General features: G+C 33.9%; 1 protein-coding gene across 2 annotated transcripts; it reads right to left on the bottom strand.

The window, feature by feature from the left end:
* Positions 1-14,958: 14,958 nt before the first annotated feature.
* Positions 14,959-22,087, bottom strand: LOC124831229 (protein ZINC INDUCED FACILITATOR-LIKE 1-like). 2 transcript variants are annotated; one of them, XM_047305152.2, is made up of 18 exons: positions 21,660-22,087; positions 21,338-21,543; positions 19,579-19,619; positions 19,061-19,121; positions 18,867-18,969; positions 18,678-18,780; positions 18,473-18,526; positions 18,331-18,393; positions 18,163-18,212; positions 17,980-18,055; positions 17,606-17,791; positions 17,396-17,483; positions 16,506-16,591; positions 16,313-16,420; positions 16,134-16,178; positions 15,963-16,051; positions 15,732-15,775; positions 14,959-15,381 (listed from the first exon to the last, which is right to left on the bottom strand). In XM_047305152.2, the coding sequence occupies exons 2-18, from the start codon at positions 21,495-21,497 to the stop codon at positions 15,269-15,271; spliced, it is 1,470 nt and encodes a 489-aa protein (XP_047161108.1). In that variant the 5' UTR covers positions 21,498-21,543; positions 21,660-22,087; the 3' UTR covers positions 14,959-15,268. The 2 variants fall into 2 exon arrangements, with proteins under 2 accessions (XP_047161108.1, XP_047161107.1); XM_047305151.2 differs by lacking the exon at positions 21,660-22,087 and having other exon boundaries at positions 21,338-21,551.
* Positions 22,088-22,534: the final 447 nt, after the last annotated feature.

The following is a 22,534-nucleotide window of genomic DNA, read 5'->3' as shown; positions in this document are numbered from 1 at the left end:
GATGAGAGTAGTAATGGAGGGGCTTGTGACGGCTCTCTGGTGGCTGTCATGGAGAAGGTAGCGGCGGCTAGGGTTGATGGTAAGGAGACTAGGGTTTCTGATGAAGATGATGATGTGTCAAGGGTGGTGACGTGGCAGCATCTCAATGGTCAGATGTGTAGGTTTAAGATTGCCACGTGGCATGATCTGGTGAAGTCTAGTTTAGGAGGGGTAGGAGTACGGAACTTAGGGAGGTGTAGGAGAAACGACTTAGTGTTTGGGCTTGGTTGTTGGCCTATTTCAGAAATAGAAGTGTATGTAGGGATTTTAGGAGGTGTAAGGGTAAAGTCTGTTTGTTTTGGCCCATTTGTATATTATTTTCCAAACAAAATCTGATTTTGGGCCTTGAATTGCCATTTGGACCAGTAAAACTTATATTCCCAGATGCACAAATAAACGTAAGAATTTCCAAGAATAATTTATGCAACTAAAATTCACTTTTTATGTCCCTTTTTATTCCCAAACCCAACAAGTTCAATCATCACAAATTCACTTAAAATCAACCATTTAAGCACAATTATCTCTTCAAAAATTTGAATTTTAAAGCATAAATGTGGGTATAAATATGCACTCATGATCATCACAAGGGTAACACAAAAGTAAAAAAAGCCAGTGAAGTATGTTTAACACAAACCGTGTGATGAACAGTGAATACCAAAGCATTCTAATTCAGAGGTAAGAATTACTTTTGACAATTGAGGCATTGCTTTCGAACAGAAAAGACATAAAATCTCTCATATGACACATTGCCACAAGATTTTACTTCCTAACCCTTGAAAACAAACTTGTGAAAACTTATGCAGTGAACTAGGACTAATTGACCTGCTGCTAAACATGATGCCTTTTCTTTAAAGGAATTGCGTAGTTGTGAAATTTAGCCATGTGTGAGGAAGTGTCAAACATGGATGATTCATGACACATCTTAGGAGATTGATCTATTTGAGGCTGCGTAACCTATTACATGAGTATTTTTGTATTATTTAAAGTTGTTCAAGCAGTAGTTGACCTAAGTAGTAGTATTATGAATTCTAAATTTCCTTTTCCAATGAAAATCTTTCTTGTACGGGATAATGTATGGGAAACTGAAAATAATATTTGCAAAGAGAAACAACAGATACAGGTTTCAGTTTCTCATCAATATTAGAGGAAAAAGGAGCAACATCACAACATGTAGGTTATATTGCTAGATGTAACAAAACATAGCATATTCACACATTAAATTTCATTATTGTGTTTTCGCGGAACCCTAATCGCTTAAACATAGCAAAAGAGAGGATCTAACCTTCTAGAGGAGTTGCAATCCAAGAGCACGAGGGTTTTGGCAAGTAGGCGATCTGGAAAGGGTCAAGACATTGGCAGTTTTGAACTTTGCAAAAGGAGCTTGTCGAGGAGAAGAAGACGCGCCAGAGAGAACTAAGAGAAGATGTGAAGCAAAGGAGAAGAAGTACCAGAGAGAACTAAGAGAAAAGAGAAGATGCACGCAAAGAAAGTGAAGCGTGAATCGAAGATTTAGGCAGAATATTTAATATTCCATACCAGTTCTAAGTATAATAGGTATAAAAATTATTTTTTATACCTGGTCTTGAGTGTTTCCGGTGTAGAATTATTTATCATTTATTACGATTTTGCCACTATGCTATTTTTTTTAGTGTAATCCGTGTAAAAAAGTTTCCCTTATTTACCATACTACGACCTCTTCATTTTCTATACCTGAGAAATTTGAACAGGTATAAACAATCACTATAAAAAGTCTATTTTGCACTAGTGCTACCTTTCTCGTATGTTTTTTTGTTATTATTGTTATGAACCTAACATATACTGTGTAAAGACTTCTACTTTCTATGATTCATATTTTAGGGAGATGATTTTATACTAAGTGTATTTATAAATAACACTTTGCAGCAGAAAAAATAACTCACTTACTTGGAATCATATTCTTTAGTGTAATGATAACATTACAAGTTGCTTCTATTTTCTCATTCCATCTATCAAGATGTATATATAGAGATAGAGCTATATAGATACTAAAACTGTAAATGTAAATGTTTAGTATTTTATTTAAATGTAAATGTTTGAATGATTAGTGTTGTGGTTGTGTGTTCTAATACAAGGTTTGCTTTCTCAATACTATTGGTTGTTAAATATGTTGTGTTGAATTATCAGATGCATGATTTTATTGCTTGAGTATATTGAACCAGTACGTATATGATAGATTATGGTTAATCAACATTTATTTGATTTATGTTAGCAAAATGATGAATCAAAGATGTTTTGATCAGGCTCAAATCAATGCCCAAATCAAGTCGCAAGTATTCACATGCAAGAAGATCATATCAAGACTTGTTTTGTATTGAAAAGCTTTTGTAATAAGTCTAAAATCATGTATAGGACTTAGGTTTTAAGTAGTTTTTTATTCTATGTATCATTCATGTAAAAAAATCAAAGAAGAGTAAAAAACATTTTGTAATAATCGATTAACACAAGTTGTAATCGATTACCACAAAGAGTTTTAGAAACACAAAAATGGTCTCTGGAATAAACGATTAACACAGACTTTAATTGATCACTGTTAATTGATTAACACATACCGTAATCGATTAACACTTCGAGCTGTTAGAGTTTGTAGCCTTTTTTAGCCATTGGATTATCCGTTAAACTTGTCGTCTATTGGATAATCAATTACCAAGTGTGATAACCGATTATTCCAGAGAGAAATGGCTGAAAACGAATTTTGGAGGTGTCCATTGGTTGAGTCTATAATAGACTCTCATTCTGTCATTCTTGGACACACAAAACACAACTTATTCTGAATTCTTTGAATCACCTTAGAAAGCTAGAGATCTTGTGAAACTCTCTAGAGGCTTGAGAAACTTCGTGTTGACAGAGTGATTAAGTATTGTTGTTGTTGCTGAGGAAAAGTCAGTCATCCTTTGTGTGTTAGAGGAAGTGTTTTGAAGAAGCGATCATCCTTTGTATGTTAGAGGAAATGTTCTGAAGTATCAATCATCCTTTGTGTGTTAGAGGAAGCTTTCATCCCTTGTGGTGTCAGGGGAAGTGAGTCTTATCTCTTGTGTGTCAAGAGAGGTGTTTTCTAAACCTTTAAACTTGTATTTGTGTGATTGTAAGTTTATTTGGTTTTGTGATAGTGAATAGTTGATCTCTTGGTTTGAGATTCACAACTGGACATAGGATTGGTAAGATCTAAACCAGTATAACATCATATGTGCAAATTTCTCTCTTCCTTATTCTATTTACTTTTTTCTTATTAGCTGCTAAGTACGTTTAATTAGAGAGAAAATTTTAAAAGGCACAAATTTTCGAAAGAAACCAATTCACCCCCTGTTGGTTTTTGGCAACACGCAAACATGTCGCGGTCGCCGCTCTAACAATTGTTATTAGAGTTTTTTTTTATAGTTATTCAAATGGCGTGACAATATCAAACCTTTGTTGAGGGTGTTTCTATTAACAAACATCCATTATTAATGGGTTTTACATGATTTTTGTCTATAAAAGTGCTCAAGAAATGTGGGAAATGCTGAAAGTAACACACAAAGGGACAAATGAAGTTAAAGGAGCTAGAAAGAATACTTTAATCCAGGAATATGAGATGTTTAGAATGAATAAAGGAGAGAGAATCTTAGATGTTCAAAAACGCTTCTCCAACATCGTCAACAATTTCATTGGACTAGGTAAATCTTTTGAAATTCATGAGATTAACATAAAAATTTTGAAATCTTTAGACATGACTTGGTTACCCAAAGTGACTGCGATAATTGAGTCAAAAAATCTCAACCAATGACCATGGCGCATTATTTGGAAATTTGAGAAAGCATGAACTTGACCTTTGAAGACTAAACGAAGAAGAAGAAAAAGGTAGGAGAAAGAACTTAGCCTTCAAATATGAGGTAGAAAAGAGAAAAAGCAGAGTAGAAAATGAAGACTCGGAAGAAGAAGAAAATTTAAGTCTCGTAATCAAAAGGCTCACAAAGTTCACGAAATTCAAAGGCAAGGGTGAAGTCCCTGAAAAACACTAGAAGGAGGGTTGAATAATGTTAATGGAAAAATTCTTTTTACAACCCTTTTGATATAACATTGTTGAGTTTTAAGCTTTTCTAATAAACGCTTATTTGCTTGACCTAATAAATGATTATAAATGATAGTTGCTTTTGACGTGTTATTCAGAACGTAAACTCTAGAATTTGTAAGAACTTCCTTTGTTGAAGAATAATCGTTTAGTGTAGAAGGTTATTGTATTTAGAAATAAAATTACTACTACATGTTCTAAAGGATAAGCATTTAGAAAAGAGAAAAGATAAATGTACAAATATTTTTATACTGGTTCACTTGAACTGAGCTACGTCTCGTCTCCTCTGCAGAGGGTTCCATTATAATCTTCAACAAGATTACAATTGAGTATTTGTACCATTCCTGGTCTTCTTAGTCAGCGAATAACCTTATGTTACCCTAGACTGGATGAGTATTCTCACCACTCATGGACTCCTCAATTAGCAAATAACCTTTTGTTACCCTAGACTAGATAAGTATTCGCATCACTCGTGGTACTAAGCAACCTTGCCTAAATTTTCTTAAGTCAACTGAGTTCAACAAGTGCTTTAGTTCTCTTCAAAATTGCAATCAACAATTGCTTACAAGTCGTTCAGACTATTACTCTCGTAGAGAGGATGTAATCACAATACAATGCAGTCTAAACACTCGTAGTATTTCTCTCTTTCTTACAATTAGTAAGCAAAACGACCGTAATATTTGTTCTACTTGGCCGATTTGACATTATTATATATCAATTGGGGGTAGAAGCCATTACTTTGGGTCTCTATGAGGTATAAAAATTATTTGAAAATCAACTGCGATAAACCTTTAAACGGCCATAAAATTTGTTTCGATTGGCCGATTTGACATTATTACATATCGATTTTTGTGCAGAAGCCCTTACTTTGGGTATGTGTGAAGTATAAAACTTATTTGGAAAGTCAATTGTGATAGATCTTTAAACGACAGTTATATTTCCTCTAGTTGTCTGATTTATTAATATTATATTTCGATTTTGGGTAGAAGCCCTTACTTTAAGTCTTCATAAAGTATAATAATTATTGATAAAGTCAATTGCGATAGATCTTTAAACAACCATAACACTTGTTCTAGTTGGCCGATTTGGTAATGTTATTTATCGATTTCAGGTATATGCCCTTACTTTAGGTCTCTATGAACTATAAAAATTATTTGGAAAGTCAATTGTTATAGATCTTGAAACAATGATAAAATTTTCTTCGGTTGGCCGATTTGGCGTTATTATATATCAATTCGTCATAGAACTGTTTACATCGGGTCTTTATGAAGTATAAATTATTTGGAAAGTCAATTGTGAGAGTTCTTTAAATGACCATAAAATTTGTCAAGTTGGCATTTTTGGTATTATTATATATCAATTTGGGGTACAAGCCCTTACTTTCAGTTTCTTGGAAGTACAAAAGTTATTTGGAAAGTCTATAAAAATAAATCTTTAAGCGACCAAAATATTTGCTTCGGTCGGCCGATTTAGAATTATTATATATCGATTTGGTGTAGAAGCCCTTACTTTGCGTCTTTGTGCAGTATAAAAATTATTTATAAAGTCAATTGCAATAGATCTTTAAATGACCATATCATTTCCTCTGCTTGACCTATTTGGCATTATTATATCTTGATTTGGGGTAGAAGCCCTTATTTCGGGTCTTTGTGAAGTATAAAAATTATTTGGAAAATCAATTGCGATAGATCCTTAAGCGAGCATAATACTTGCTCTGGTTGGTCGATTTGGCAACATTAAATATCTATTTGGTGTAGAAACCCTTACTTTGGGTCTTTATGAAGTATAAAAATTATTTGGAAAGTCAATTGTGATGAATATTTAAACGACCAAAACATTTCCTCTGGTTGGCCGATTTGACATTATTATATATCGATTTGGGGTAGAAGCCCTTACTTTGAGTTTCTATAAAGTATAAAAGTTATTTGGAAAGTCAATTGCGATAGATCCTAAAATGACCATAACACTTGCTCTGGTTGGCTGATTTGGCAATATTAAATATCGATTTGGTGTATAAGCCCTTACTTTGGGTCTTTGTGAAGTATAAAATTATTTTGGAAAGTCAATTGTGATAAATATTTAAACAACCACAACATTTCCTCCGATTGGCCGATTTTACATCATTATATATCGATTTTGTGTAGAATCCCTTACTTTGGGTCTATGTGAAGTATGAAAATTATTTGGAAAGTCAATTGCGATAGATCTTTAAACGATAGTAACATTTACTCCGGTTGCCCAATTTATTATTATTGTATATTGATTTTGGGACTAAAGCTTTTACTTTTGGTCTTTATGAAGTATAAAAATTATTTGGAAAGTCAATTGACATAGAACTTTAAATGACCATATCATTTCCTCTGTTTGGCCTATTTGGAAATATTATATATCGATTTGGGTTAAAAGCCCTTACTTTGGGTCTTTATGAAGTATAAAAATTAATTGGAAAGTCGATTGTGAAAGATCTTTAAATGACTATAATGTTCGATCCGGTTGGTCGATTTAACATTATTATATATCAATTTGGGGTCGAAGCACTTACTTTGGGTCTTTATGAAGTACTATAATTATTTGGAAAGTCGTTTCTGATAGATCTTTAAACAACCAAGCATTTGCTTCGATTGACGGATTTGTCATTATTATATATCTATTTGGGGTAGAGGGCTTTAATTTTGGTCTCTATGAACTATAAAAATATATAGAAAGTCAATTGCGATAAAATATTAAACAACTTTAACTATGGCTCTGGTTGGCCGATTTGGTAATATTATATATCGATTTTCGGTAGAAGCCCTTACTTTGGATCTCGATGAGGTATGAAAATTATTTGGAAAGTTAATTGCGATAGATCTTTTAATGACCATGACATTTGCTCTAGTTGGCCGATTTAGTATTAGTATATATCGATTTGGGATAGAAGCCCTTACTTTGGAACTTTGTGAAGTATAAAAGTGGTTTGGAAAGGCAATTGCGATAGATCTTTAAATGACCATAGAGTTTGCTCTGGTTGACCGATTTCGCATTATTGTATATCGATTTGAGGTAGAAGCCCTTACATTGGGTCTTTGCAAAGATAAAAATTATCTGGAAAGTCAATTTCGAAACATCTTTAAACGATTATAACACTTGCTTCATTTGGCCTATTTGGCCTTATTATATATCGATTTGGGGTAGAAGTCCTTACTTTTGGTCTTTGTGAACTAAAAAAATTATTGGTAAGTTAGTCGCGATAGATCATTAAACAACCATAATATTTGTTTCGGTTGTCTGAATTGAAATTATTATATTTCGATTTGGGGTAGAAGCTCGTACTTTGGGTTTCTCATATTCTCTTTTCAAAATATTTAGTTGTTGTTACAGGTTGCTAATTTCTTTTCGCAAAATCTTAACATCATCATTAGACGATGTTCGTTTACTTTTCAATTCTTCATTTTCTTTTGACATTTTTCTATTTTGTTTTGTCGTAAGTTGAAAAGTGTTTGACAATTTGGAGGAGTTTGATAATAATACATGATAAGCTTCAATGTCACAATGTAAATCATTAAAGTCTACCTCATCATCATCATAGTCGTATGATGAACAATGGTTATTATTCGCCATAAGACATAGGTTGTCTTCCTCTTCTTCTTCATCAAATTCGAAGAAGTCTGAATCATCTTAGGTGTTCATCAATGCCTTCCTCATTTTCTAGCATGGTGAATAGCTCATATTCACTCATTAGCAAGCTCAAGTTGTTTCTTTTATTTTTATTTGATCCTTTGTATGTGATAACCAGAGTATCTCACATTTCCTTTGCTCCTTTAAATGCAAGTACTTTCTTGTATTCTTCTTTAGACAAAACACACATTAGTGAATTACTAGCTTTTAAGTTGAGAAGATACCTATGTTTTTGCTCATCAGTTCACGAGCTTTTCTACACTAGTTCTCCTTCTTTATCAATAAGTATCTAGTTACCATTTTCTACCATATCCTACATGTCGATGTGACAAGATTCAAATAATGCAATGATCCCCTATTTCTAGTAATCAAAACTTTCTCCCTTTAATAAAGGAGGCTTGTTGACGGCATATCCTTCATTTTCCATTACTCCTAAGGACCGTTTCCTCAAGTTTTGTTAGGAACTCAGGTCCGATGTAAGCTCTAATGCCCATTGAAGTTTCAAGGGGAACGATAAAGGGGGAGGGGGATGAAAAGTGTTTTTAAAAATTCTTTTCACAAATTAGTGTCAAATAGTTTATAAAGAGGGAGTGGAAGAGTTTTAAGATTATTAAACACTAGGTTGTAATGATATAGGTAAATGGAAAATGTTTGAATAGAGAAATAATATATAACAAATTTTTATACTGGTTCACTCAACTAGAGCTACGTCCAATTCTCCCTTAGAACTTTTAAGCGGTTCCACTAATCTTTTTCAATATTACATGAATTTTGCCTCTCCAGGATATCCCCGAGTATTCTCACCACTCCTGATTACAATGAGTATTAACAACACTCTTGGTTTCCTAGTCAACCTGACTAGATCGAGTTTAGCCTCTCTAGGATGTAGCGCTAGACAACTGTGTAGACATTCAACTCAACCTGAGCTGAACAATAAAGTATTTGAGTTCTCTCCACAACTTACAAAAAATCCACAAATGGATTTTTCACAAGATACAGGTGAATGACTCTCAACGAGAGGATATGTGTACAAATACAATACAATCTATAACACTTGAAAGTGTTTCTCTCTTTACAAAGATTTCTCTCTAAAAAGATATTGAATGTTAGACAATGTATGATCACTTTGAGCTTTTCTGTCTTTTCTAGTTCCTTTTCTTCTTATGTGATTATGCATTTTCTTATCAATAATTTTTCAGCAACATCTTCTCTTCAAGCTTTCTTCTATATATAATTTCTCTTGTAAGATGATCGTTGGACCAAGAAGTTGACTTTTGAAGAGTTAGTAGCCTTTGGATAGTCTGACTTTAGTCTACTTTGTAGGGTCTAAAGCTTTTTCTCATAGCCTTCAGCAAAATTTGAACTTGTATGATGTGATAGAGAAAAATGGCTTCAAGGACAATTCCCAGAATGTTCTTCTTCTCTCATAACGTCTTTTTCTTGCATGTCATGATTATGATCATATCTTTATGCTTTATTTATCTGCATGAATATCAGGAAACATAGTATACAAGTATTGAAATAGTTTTTTGTACATGCATTAAATATTTTAAACGTTAATAAACCTTAAGCAGTGTAGTGTGTTCAAGATACTTTGTCTCTTATCATTTCACTAATAAATGCATCATTTATGTATATTTATCAGGATGATCATACGATGTTTTTCTTCAACATTAAAGTGTTTAGTGGTCATTTATCAGACGATATTCACTATAGAAGACTGTCCTTGATATAAACTGTTTGGATTGAATTATCTCCTTAATTTTTAGTGTTATATAAGAATTGGACTTTCATTTTCATGAGAGTTTCAATGAGAGATACTTATTCTTGACATTGTTTGTGATTTTCTAATTCACTTAAATAATTTGGTCTAGAAAGCATTGCTTCAACTCTTGCTTCAACTCTTGTTTCAAATGTTATAAGATGCTTCTTTACTAGACGCTACTTGTTTCAAACAACTTTTTCTATATAATAATATTTCGTGAAAATCTTATTTGTTAAACTTCAAAACTTAGGTTGTGTAGATAGTGTTTTCTCTAGATGATTTTTGTCTTAAGACTGAGGTTTGAGCAAAGTAAGCACATGTTGAATTTCAAGCCAAATTGTTTGCGCTAAAGTTTCTTATTATTACTTATATGTCCAATAATATATTTATTTAATATTTTTCATGTTTAAAAAAAACCATGAGTTTGGCCTTGACTTATAAAGTTTTTATGAACATTTTGGTCGCTTGGTTTCTTCGATGAGAATTTTTTTGCCATGTCTAAAACTCGAAAGTTTTGTAAAGAGAAAATCATTTTTCAAGAATTACCTCCTAAGTACGAATAACTTTAAAGCAAGTTTTCCTTGATCAAGATTAGGAACCTGATATAGGAATTTAATAAGAAGACACGTGGCTCCACGTGGCAGCCAATAGCTAATTACGTTCTGTTATGATTCTGTTAGAAGCTTGTAGCAATTGTTATGCTTTTTTGGGTTTTCAAATAATAAATACTCCTCTCAGAGGGAGGGGGAATCATCGATTCTTACCACATCAAAACAATCTTCTTCTTCTCAAACTTCTCTGGCATTATTTCGGATTCAGGTTTGAATCCTTAATTCTTGAAGTTCTTTGAATATTCTATATTCCTAGACTTCCTTTATCAGTGGTATCAGCTTGGACCTTCCATCGGCAATTATGGCAGAGGCAACTCGTCTTCAAGCAACAATGCGCGAACAAGAGGAGCGTTTAGAGAACAAAATTATTTCGAAACTTTACGAACGTTTAATGGAGATTACAACTTCAATTAGGCAAGCAATCGAATCATCGGTTGATCGGCGCATCTTGGAGACCTTACACCGAACCTCCAAATCCGCAAATGACGCTTCTGGGTGCAATCCTAATTCTAGAGGTACACGCAACTCGAACTCCACTTATTGTTGTGGCACTCGTTTGGCTAGAATCGATTTCCTACGCTTTGGCGGTGATGCAATCCAACAATGGATTTATCAGCGTGAAACGTACTTTGCGATTGATGGCACTCTGGAAGATTTTCGTGTGAAATTAGCGGTAATCCATTTTGAAGGAAAGGTACTGCAGTGGCATACCTCTTTTGTTAAGACTCTTCCAAGAGGTAACCTTCCAAATTTGACTGAATTTACAAGTATATTGATCGATCGTTTTGGTGAAATAAATGATGATCCGATGTCGGACCTTATGAAATTGCTACAAACCGGTTCTATGGTGGAATATCATGATCAATTTGATGATATAACTTCTCGGTTGGATCTCAATGACCCCTATTTGTTAAGCTGTTTCTTAGGGGGTTTAAAAAAGGATACTCAAATGACAGCCAAAATGTTTCAGCCCCAGGATTTAAGGAAGGCATTCCAATTGGCTAAATTGTATGAGTCCGCCTCTGCTTCAAATATTCCTACCAAATTTTCTCTTAAATCCCCGAGTACATATACGAATACAAAGGCCATTTTTCCTACACCTAAACCTCTGAACAAGACAACTGACTCACAACTTACCCTACACACAAACTAGTGGCACTCTAATAAGAAACTCACTCCTGCTTTTATGACTGAGAGGCGATTAAAGGGCCTTTGTTATTTCTGTGATGAACCATACAGCCTTGCACATGTTGTGACACATAAGAAATTGGAGATTCATGTTCTAGAGGTGAGTGACAATGAGGAGGAAATTGTAGATCAGGTTGATGACACACAGGAAGATGATAATCCTTCTTTGGACCCTCACATATTAGTTAATGCCTTTACTAGTATAGCAACCTTCAAAACTATGAGGGTGACTGGTTACTTTAAGAAAAAGCCCCTACATATACTCATTGACAGTGACAATACCCATAATTTCTTAGATGAGTTAGTAGCTAAAAACTGGGGTTATCCACTAACTGTTATTCCTCCTTTAAGTGTAGCGATGGTTGATGGGACCCGGGTAAATATCATTGCCACTGCTAAGCAGTTTCCTTGGACAATGCACAACATGGGATTTACCTTAGATATGCTTCTAATTCCATTAGGATGTTGTGATGTGGTGCTAGGAATTGAGTGGTTGGTTACCCTCGGAGGCATTACCTAGAACTTTGATAAGTTGACTATGCAATTTTCTTTCCAAGGCAAGAGGATGGTTTTGAGAGGAACTACAAACGTTGGGCTGAAAACTGCTAGGAAAAGACAATTGCAAAAAACCATTATTGTTGGTGTTCATTTGTCTCTATTGCAACTGTGTGACCAGGATAATAATTTCCTATTGCATTCCTTGACTACACATGCGGACTACCAGCCCATTCCTCAATCTATGGAGGCATTGTTGTCGTAGTTTGATGATATTTTCAAGAATCTACCACTCTGCCCTCCTACTCGGCCTGGTCATGATCACAAAATTCCCTTGGTTATCAATGCCAATCCTATCAACAAGAGGCCCTATAGGTATGCTAAACAGTAGAAGGACATTATTGACAAATTGGTGCAATATTCTCTTAAATCTGGTATCATACAGCAAAGTAACAGTCCTTTTGCTAGTCCTGTTGTTTTGGTTGGAAAAAAAGATAACTCTTAGAGACTCTGTGTAGATTACCGAGACCTAAATAAACAGACTATTAAGGACAAATTTCCTATTCCTTTAGTGGATGATCTGTTAGACGAGTTACATGGTTCTATGGTGTTTTCTAAAATTGATTTATGGTCCGGATATAATCAAGTACGAATGGAGGAATGTGATATCCATAAGACTGCATTTAAGACACACGGAGGTCACTTTGAGTATTTAGTTATGCCATTTGGCTTAACTAATGCCCCGGCCACCTTCCAAGGTCTCATGAATGATGTTTTCAAGGATTATCTGCGACACTTTCTTTTGGTATTTTTTGATGATATCTTAATATACAACAAGGATCTTCCACATCATCTTTCGCATTTGCATAAGGTACTATTGACTATGCGCCAAAATTCTTTGTATGCAAAGAAATCCAAATGCTACTTTGGTGTAGAACGAGTTGAGTATTTAGGCCATTTTATCACAAAGGAGGGTGTATCCACTGACCCTGCAAAAATCTTGGCTGTCAAGAACTGGCCCATCCCAACGTCCTTGAAGCAGTTGAGGGGATTTTTGGGACTTGCAGGGTACTATCGCCGCTTTGTTTAGGGGTATGGTGGTATTGCACGACCTTTGACTAATATGTTGAAGAAACATAATTTCTATTGGTTTGAGGAGGCAAAGGCTGCATTTCAGTCCCTCAAGGATTGTTTGACCCAATCTCCAGTGTTAGCCTTACCTAATTTTTCTAAGGTGTTTGTGGTTGAGGTGGATGCTTCAGGTTCTAGAATTGGTGTAGGATCATCACCCAATTGCTTTTATTAGTCGGGTTCTCAATATGCAGCAACAATCACTTTCCACCTATGAAAAAGATCTGCTAGCAATGGTTTTCGCAGTCCAAAAATGGAGGCATTATTTGTTGAATACACACTTTGTTATCCGCACAAACCATAGAAGCTTGTAGTATACAAAGACTACTACAGCCTTCCAACAGAAATGGTTGGTGAAATTGATGGAATTTGATTTTACAATTGAGTTCAAACAAGACAGGGAAAATTTAGCAGTCGATGCTTTATCTAGACAAGAATCTGTGGACTACCAAGCTATCACAACTATCATCCCTGAAAGCAACATGTTGACTAGAATCATAAATTCTTGGCAGAATGATGTGAGCATTCAAAAATTGCTCCAGGAATTACAAACAGATACTTCCTCACATAAACATTATACTTGGAATTAGAATAAACTTAGAAGTAAGGGCAGATTGGTTGTGGGGAAAGATGGTGCTTTGAGGAATGAGTTATTACATCGGGTACATGCAGGTTCTACTAGTGGCCATTCTGGTAGGGATGCTACATTAAAAAGGTTGAAATCCATAGTATATTGGCGGGGTATGATCAAAGATGTTCGTCGATTTGTACTAACATGTGAGATTTGTCAAAAATGCAAATATGACACATCTGCTTCTCCAGGTTTGCTGCAACCCTTGCTAATTCCAGAGAAGATATGGCAACATATCACCATGGATTTTATTGAAGGTTTACCAGATCCCAAGGGTAAGCAAGTTATATATGTGGTGGTGGATAGATTAAGCAAGGCTGCTCACTTCATATCCTTAAAACATTCATATAGTGCTACTGAAGTTGCTCAATCCTACTTGGACAACGTGTTCAAATTGCATGGTTTTCCAGATTCTATAACCAATGACCGAGACCCCATCTTTGTTAGTCGATTCTGGAAGGATTTGATGTCCCTTCAGGGAGTTCACTTGCAACTTTCATCAGCTTATCACTCCCAAACTGATGGTCAATCTGAAGTCGTGAATAGATGTTTGGAGACGTTCTTGCGCTGTATGTGTTGTGATACTCCCCATGAGTGGTCTAAATGGCTTCCTCTAGCCGAATGGTGGTACAATACCAACCATCATACTGCCATAAAGTACAGTCCTTATGAGGTGATGTTTGGACAACCTCCTCCAATTTACCTTCCTTATTTACCAGGGAAATCAAAGGTGGAAATCATTCACAGAGAGGAGGCCTTAAAGCTAATCCAATTCCACATAAAAAGAGCTCTAAGATAAAATGAAACAAATGGTTGATAAGAAGAGGAGTGACCGATCCTATGATATTGGTGATTTTGTGTATATAAAGCTCCATCCATACAAATTGCAACACCGTCTATTGTTTCAAAAATTAATTTGTTCATAATTTCAAACAGTATAACGAAGACACAATCATCGCATTCAATAATGTTAAACCAAACCAACAAAGATTTATAAAAGGACAAGTTTATTATATTTTTTTCTTTAGTAAGGTGGATCTCAAGAACACAACCCAGGGCCTATGAGCGTAAGAAAATTTCCATGTAAGTTAAAACACGAATACTTTATTTTCTTCATGAATAATCGTATATTAGCAACGTGACACGTTATAGTTATGTTTTTTTTAGTCTTCAGACTTTGTTTAATTAAATGAAACTTCAAAAGAGAAGAAAACATATATTTCAATGAAAAAATAATTAATTTATTCCCCAGGTACAAAAAATAATAAGTATGCTTTTGAAATAATAATATGATTTATTTTTCAAAATTTAAATATTATATATACATAAATGAATTTATTTTATATAAAAAATGGTCTATTGATGCACTAACGTTTATTGCACACAGCGATAAAAGAAAAGCAAAATGTTTAACAACATAACAAACCATTACCTAAGAGAATATAATATACACTCACAAGTTTGATCAGGCTCATCCTAAAGATTATTCATCATTTTTCTGTCTGATTTTGTTTTTCTGTATGCCTTTTTCCATTGAATAGGTGCCATAAAATCAGATTCATGATCATTAGTCCCATTTATGACAAACTTGATGAACCTACTTACCATCACTGCCCTCAAGAGAGAACAAAAGCTAAGAGAAAGTTCTTCGGCAAATTTGATTGGTATCAGTGTAACTGATCTGTGTCTGTTTTCTTTTTTTCAACAAGGAATGGTTTGAACATCATTAGTAATCCAAGTGCTTCAACCAAGTTCAGGACAAAGAACATCATGTGTGTCCCTGCAAATAAATGTATAACACTAAGCTCATAGTAATATAATGCAACTGGTAAAAGAACCAATACTCTTGATAACTACTTTTACATTATATTTAGTGTAGCTATAAAATAGTTTCTACTCAAACAGAGCAAAAGTTTAGACAAAGAATTCACATTTGATTTGATCCAAAACCATTAAAATAATCGAAATGTTATATCTGACCTTGTTAGCACTCAGATTAAAAGTAACAACATATTTTATGCTTTCTGAATGTGAAAAGAAAAACTTTTGACTTATAAAGTTACAAAAAGAGTGTTCCCATGTTATATATGAAGGAAAAACCAGAACAAATAAATTAGCTGATCATCACACCTGGGAGGAATGAAGCATTCATCCGCTTCTGTGACCAAGTTAATCTGCATTCACCATCATCATATCAGAAAATTAGAGATTGAAACTATATGGATAAAAACAAAACTCTGCTAATGAAATAATATTCAACTGTTGAAGTGTTTGTTCAGAACTAGTTAAACTGGTAGTGCACAGCCAACCCACACAGACTAGCTATTTTGGTATGGTTCTTTCAATCATAGGAAATCTTACATTGTACCACCTGCAGCAGGGCCAATAGCATTGAATAGAGACATGCCTGTCATAACCATTCCATTAGCTGCACCTCTTTGGTGTTGTTCCTTTTTTTCAAATCAACATGTTAGATATATGCTCTCCACAATTTTATAGAATCAGAGGACAAATAATTATCCAAAAATTTACCACTGCTCGGTTTTGTAGAAGCATCAAACCGGTGGTAATGGTGACCTAGATAAAAATAAGCGCAATCAGTCAAATTTGTAGCATACAGAAACAATTCCGAATCAAGTAAACTGATCTACTGGATCTGCTATGTTCCAGTTCTCAAACTCGCTAATAAATTATTACAGAGTTGCACTTACAGATAGAATACTCCTTAGGATTGAAAAAATACTCAGCACTACGTATAGTGCTAAGCCTGACAACAGTGCTATGAAGGGGTAACTTTGCAAAAGAGGGATGGTTAATATCTGCATATGGACGCAAAGTGATAGGACATATTTCAAATAACCAAAGGTGAAATGAAATAACTGCCAGAATCAGATGAAAACTCACAGATGAGACGCGGGCAACAGAAATAGGTCCAGCAGCTTTTTCCACCAATGGATATATGCCAATTTGGTAAATGATAAGTGAAAGACCTGAACATTTTAGAAGTCAGTGAATAACATCTGTTGTGCAATACGAATATACAGATCAACACTATGTAAAAAATTTCACATTTCTGTGGCTGTCAAACCCAAAGTACATCTTTTATATGAAATATAGAATGGCAAGTGTTAAGGATTAGATTTTAACCTCAACTCAATCTTATAAAAGGGTGAAACATAGATATCTTGTGTGTATGAATAGATATTAATCAATGGTCTTATAATCACGTATCAGGAGCGGAACAATAAATCCATTAAACATTTTCCTATAATAGTTTGTATTTATGACTTTGATACCATGTTAAAAAATGAATTTTAAATTAAATTCAATCTTATAAAATCGGTTTATAAAGTGAAGTTTACAATCATTTAATTATATTAGATTGTAGATTGATCTTATCCTAGTTGATGTAAAACTACAAACAATATATATATATATATATATATATATATATATATATATATATATATATATATATATGTATGTATGTATGCCTGCCTGCCTGAAAAGATGTGCTCTCGTATTAAATCCAGTTTGACCAACCAATGTACAACTAAATTATAGTAACTTCTTCATATCAAAATAATTTTTACCATGTATGCACAAAAAATATATGATACCTGAGATGGCTATAACATTTTATACTTATGTGAAGTTTGTGAACCCAAGTCAGTAAAATTCAGCAAGACCAGTTAGAAAAATAGTTGCAAGCATCTATCATCTGGCCTAATGTATACTTATAAAATTTGAGTCCAACAGTAATTAGAATCTATTGTTTTTTTCCAGAGATGCACCTGATATTGAAAGAACATTACCGACATCATCAGTAGTAAAATTTAAACCCCCAAGCCTTTGAGGACTAACAGCCCATAACGAGAAAACCTAAAGAAAGCAGGAAGGATGAATGTTGTTCACTTAGAAACACATGGAATAAAGCAGGAAATATCCAAACAAGATATATAAGGACATGCATAGAAATTTTTTAACCTCATTGAGTATCATACCTCTAGATAAGCAACTTCAACAAGTGAGAAAATGCAATATGGAATGATAGATGACATTAATGGCCAATTAAGGAAGAGGTTTTCGTTCTTTTGGATCTTTTCAATGCCACCACCACTGCTTCCATTTTCCAAAGCTTTTGCATCATCTATGGATTCATCACTACAATTGTGCTTGTGGAGTGTTTCCTGCAGGTATAACAGGGTATAAGAAGCAAAGAAAAAGCGCAGATAAGCTGAGAAAGGCATACACTAGAAGGATTTTTCATGATAAAATGTCATCCTTAAAATGTTGAAATAACATGCACCATACATAATAAAGAGGATATCAAAATGTTTAGTCAATGAAAACATATGAGGGATTGTAAGATACATACTGGAATCCAGATGCAGCCAATAGCTACTACAAATGCAAATGCTGATATTACAATGCAGGGTAGGAAGTATGGGAACCTGAAAAATGATTCATGTTTGGGAAAATGAAAATCAGCACATCATTAAATGATAAAAAGGTAGAAAGAAAAAGGAGAGATGAAAATTGAATCCAAAATACTACTTACTTATCCCAAAAGGAATCCTTTGGAAATATTTGAGGGTACTTTTCTGCTGGCTACAATTAAGTTTTTCCAAAGTATTAGAAAATGAGATGAATTATTTCAAGGGTCTCTATTCCTCAACTAAATACAGAATTTGAGGTGTCAAAACAAATGTAAGAATATAAATAGTACCTGAGACAAATAGCCTCCCAGTGCTGGACCAATAATTAAACCTACGCCCCAAGCAGAACTTACCTAAACCCAAATCACAAATTCAATTACTAATGTGGAAAATCAGTTCTAAGAACTGGGTAGAATAGCTGGTGAAGCTTACTGTTGAGAGTCCAAAAGCTTGGTGTTCTTCTCGAAGAAGTTCAGTAGTATAGGCCTGTTGAATAAATAAGTTAGGAAAATAGATGTACTAATGGAAATTTGAATGAGATTGAACAAGCTAAATGTGCACAAATTCAAAATTGGTATCCAAGTACTTGTGGATGAAACATGAAATTGGTAACTGTTTGGAGTGGAAAATATGATACCTTCACTGGTCCAATCAAACAATTTAAACTTCCCAGAAGAAACCTCACGATAAGAGCCATCCAAAAACTTGTGCTAAGGGCAAATAGTGTGTTGAAAATGACGCTGAAATCAAGTAATCATAGATGATTATTGGAAGCTTCAAAGCAAAACATAAAGAAAGCATCCAATTCATTGACTTATATACTTACACTGAAATAATTGATATAATTATAACAGGTTTTCGTCCAATGCGATCAGTTATAGTACCCCAAAATAAAGCTGTCAAACATCTGCCAAGCATGTATACAGAACCTGCAACATTTTGTATCATGCAGACATCACAAGTAAATCGCTTACAAGAATTGAAGACTTCAAAAAATGAAAATACTAGAAGAAATCTTACCCAAATAACCAGCATAAGAACTAATATCAGCTTCTGTTTTTGCAATATTAAAATCCCTTACCTGAAAATAAATTTTAAATCATTGAGGACGTGTGCACCAACATAAAGTTAATCATTAATCAGTTTTATTTCTTGAGTAACTCATAACAAATGTATTTAACAGTTGCATTTATCAGTCTTTAACAGTTCTAATTAAGGAGTCAGAATTACTTCTAAATTATGTAGATTGAACATTATGTAGTTCGTGAGAGTTAAACTCATTCTATTTCTGTCTAAATTAATAACCTCCTATTCAACATAGCTTAAATGCACCCTTTTCAACAATCGACAAACACAACTAAGAGAATAGTTATTGTGACAAAGATTTAAAAGAAAAATTATGTAACCAATTATTTATATTATATATAAAACTGCTGAAACAATGACTGGATAACTATGTATTCAGACAACTTCCAACAGTGTCGCAAAACCATCCTTTACATCGAGTGAAAATGTTACAGTAAACCCTTTAAACTCACCATGAAATAAACGAATGGAAAGACGGATGATAGTGGCAATGCTGTACAGAACAGAAGAAAATGACAGCATTAAAACACAGATTTCATTCAAAACACTAAAATCAAAAGTCCCTTAAATGGTATTAATATATTGAAACTAAAAATTACTCATGATGGTAAGGAACTAGTTTAGAAAAATCTACTACAAATACGTCTAATACACAGGCAGAAAACAACAACGGATAAATCCTCAAAACTCTGTTTTTTTAACCGATATAGCCATATTTTGGACATAAATTAGGAAAATAGTCAAATTTAAAGAAGTCGTGGGAGACACACGACTTCCACATAGCATTGAAAAGTTAAACTTATTAGTCCTCAGAATGAATTTCATGTGATATAATTTATTATAATACATACTTAATCCATTATATTCATTATAAAAATTCAAACTCACACCACACTTCATATTAATGCAGATAGCCTCACCAAGGTTTGAGAGAGTTCAACCAAAGTTTAATACAGTTCAGTCTATGTCTCATACAGTACTGCTAAGGTCAGGCACAGTTCAGTCATGATTTGATATAGTTCATTCAAAATCTGATATAACTCGACCAAGGTTTGATAAAGCTCGGTTAATATATGAACAGCTCTGCCAAGTTGTATCAGACCTTTGTCAAGATGTATCAGACCTTGGCCGAGCTGTAACAAACTTTGGTCGAGCTGTGTCAGACCGTGGTCATATCACATCTTGTCCAAGCTGTATTAGACCTTCATCGAGTTGTCTGTGTTAATATGAAATGTGACGCGAGTTTGAATTTTTACAATAAATGTAATCGAGTACGTATGATAATTGATTGGATAATGATACTTTTTAAGACTGATGACTTTCACTTTTTAATTGATTGGATAATGATAATTGATTACATCACATATGAAAGTTGTTCTAAAGATGGTTATCGAAAGTCATGCGGGGACATGTGACATTTTTATTTGAAATCGTGTGGAGACTACACAAGACACGTCTATTTCGCTAATTTTTCAAATTTGTATATTTTTTTAATGAAAGTATGAGATTTGCCTATTTTTTTAATGAAAGTATGAGATTTGCCTATTTTTTTTAATTAAAGTATGAGATTTGCCTATGTGGAGAAAAAAAAACCCTGAAAACTCAAACAACTGAAAAGTCACCTAAACATTTTGACCAATACAATTTTTCATCCCAAAAAACAAGAAAAGCAAAAGTACTTTAACACATTTTACACATTATTTTCACTCTTTCATTAAAAAAAACATGGGAAATGAATGTAAGTGCATACCATTCAAGAGAAAGATCAACCACTCACCCTAAGAGTTGACCTTTTTCCTGTTTTTCTTCAAGAATGAACTGAAGTTTTTAGAATGTGTATGAGTTGCGCTACAAGATGTGAGAGACTAAATGTTCTAACAAGAAAACTGTTGGATTTGAATCAATAATAAGAATAAAAGACAATAACTTGAAAAGGAAAGAACTTTTATTCAAACTGTTAGAAAAATACAGTGTAGTTACTATACACATAAAGTTCTTTTATGTAGAGAACCTAAGAAACAGAAAACGGTCGTTTGACACAGTTAAGCTAAACATAGTTTAATAAGTGCGTTAGAATAAAGCTCCAGTAATAGATGTAATATGTTTTTGTCTTGTGTTCTTTTCAGTAAAGGAATGACTTGAGAGCCAATGAACACAAAAAGCAGAAGCAACTTTTCTAGTATAACAGTGAAAAGAGAGTGAAATGCTTACAAGCACAGAGCACGAGCATCCACACGACGAAAAGCTTTGTGAAGAGTACAGAACGTCCCTCACTCAACTCTTTCGCTTCATCCACTTTACAACCGGGGCAGTTCTCGTAGTACTTCTTCTTCTTCTCTAACAATGGCCGTTCAACATTCTTCTCTTCCATGTTTCTGAGATAACCCCACCACTGCTTTCTCTGTGCTCCCTTTTTCCTACACATTTTACATACAGCATAATTCAAACCCAGAAAAGATCATCGTTTCGTAACAGTCACTTTTTCTTCAAGCTCATATCGAATAACAGACATAGGTTGAGGAAACAAACATACACACAACCAAAGAGAACGCTCTCGGACCTCGTTGTAGGTTTTGCGGTGCAAGAATGAACATCACAAGTCCTTCTTTATACTCTAAAAGTAATTAGGAATTGTATAAGAGGTAAAAAATTGAAACTTCAAATATTTAATTTTTCTAATTTTAAAACAAAGTAAATAGAATTTAGTGACTCAAATGTAGCTGTGACGACCACTCCTTCCCCACAAATTACTTTCATTTTTCTTTTCTACCATTTCTCACACTCTTTCTCTTTCTCTAGGTGATGCAGTAAGAAAAAAATATTTCTTTTTTCTTCCCATCAATTACTTAAGAAAAAAATGAAAAAACACGGAAAGTCTTCTAAGCAACAAATGACAACCAATTATCGGCTTTGACATGACGAAAAGTTTTACGCTATCTATGCTAGACAAGGCAACAATAGCTTAGAAATTATGTGAAGGTCTAAGCAAAATTTATTGGAATCAGTGTGACTAATCCAACGGTGTTCTCCAACCGTTAGGTTGTTGTCCTCTTTTCGAGAAGGAAAGGTTTGAGTATCATTAACGTTCCAACTACTCCATCGGTGTTCATCACAAAGAACACCATCTGGGTGGCTGCAATTTATGTACAACAATAACTGAATCAATTCTATGAATTTTCCTTGGATCAATTTTTCCATAAACTCCATATACAAAAATATAGGGAACAACTAAAATTTATGTTTACATAAACTAAAATTAAATAACACTTTAAGTAATTTGTTGAAGCTTTCATATAATTTTCTAATTATTTTATATTTTTAACTTACGGATAAAGTAATTTTAAAAGCTAGCTTTGTTTTAATTCTCTTTTTCGGAAGGGCGTGTGAAAAAATCATCTAAACAAACAT

This window comes from Vigna umbellata, chromosome 9 (genome assembly GCF_029865625.1).
Source record: "Vigna umbellata cultivar VRB3 chromosome 9, Vumbellata_1.0, whole genome shotgun sequence".
NCBI classification, from domain to species: Eukaryota; Viridiplantae; Streptophyta; class Magnoliopsida; order Fabales; family Fabaceae; genus Vigna; species Vigna umbellata.
Note: the sequence above shows the minus strand (reverse complement) of the source record. Positions and strands in the feature narration are given on the sequence as shown.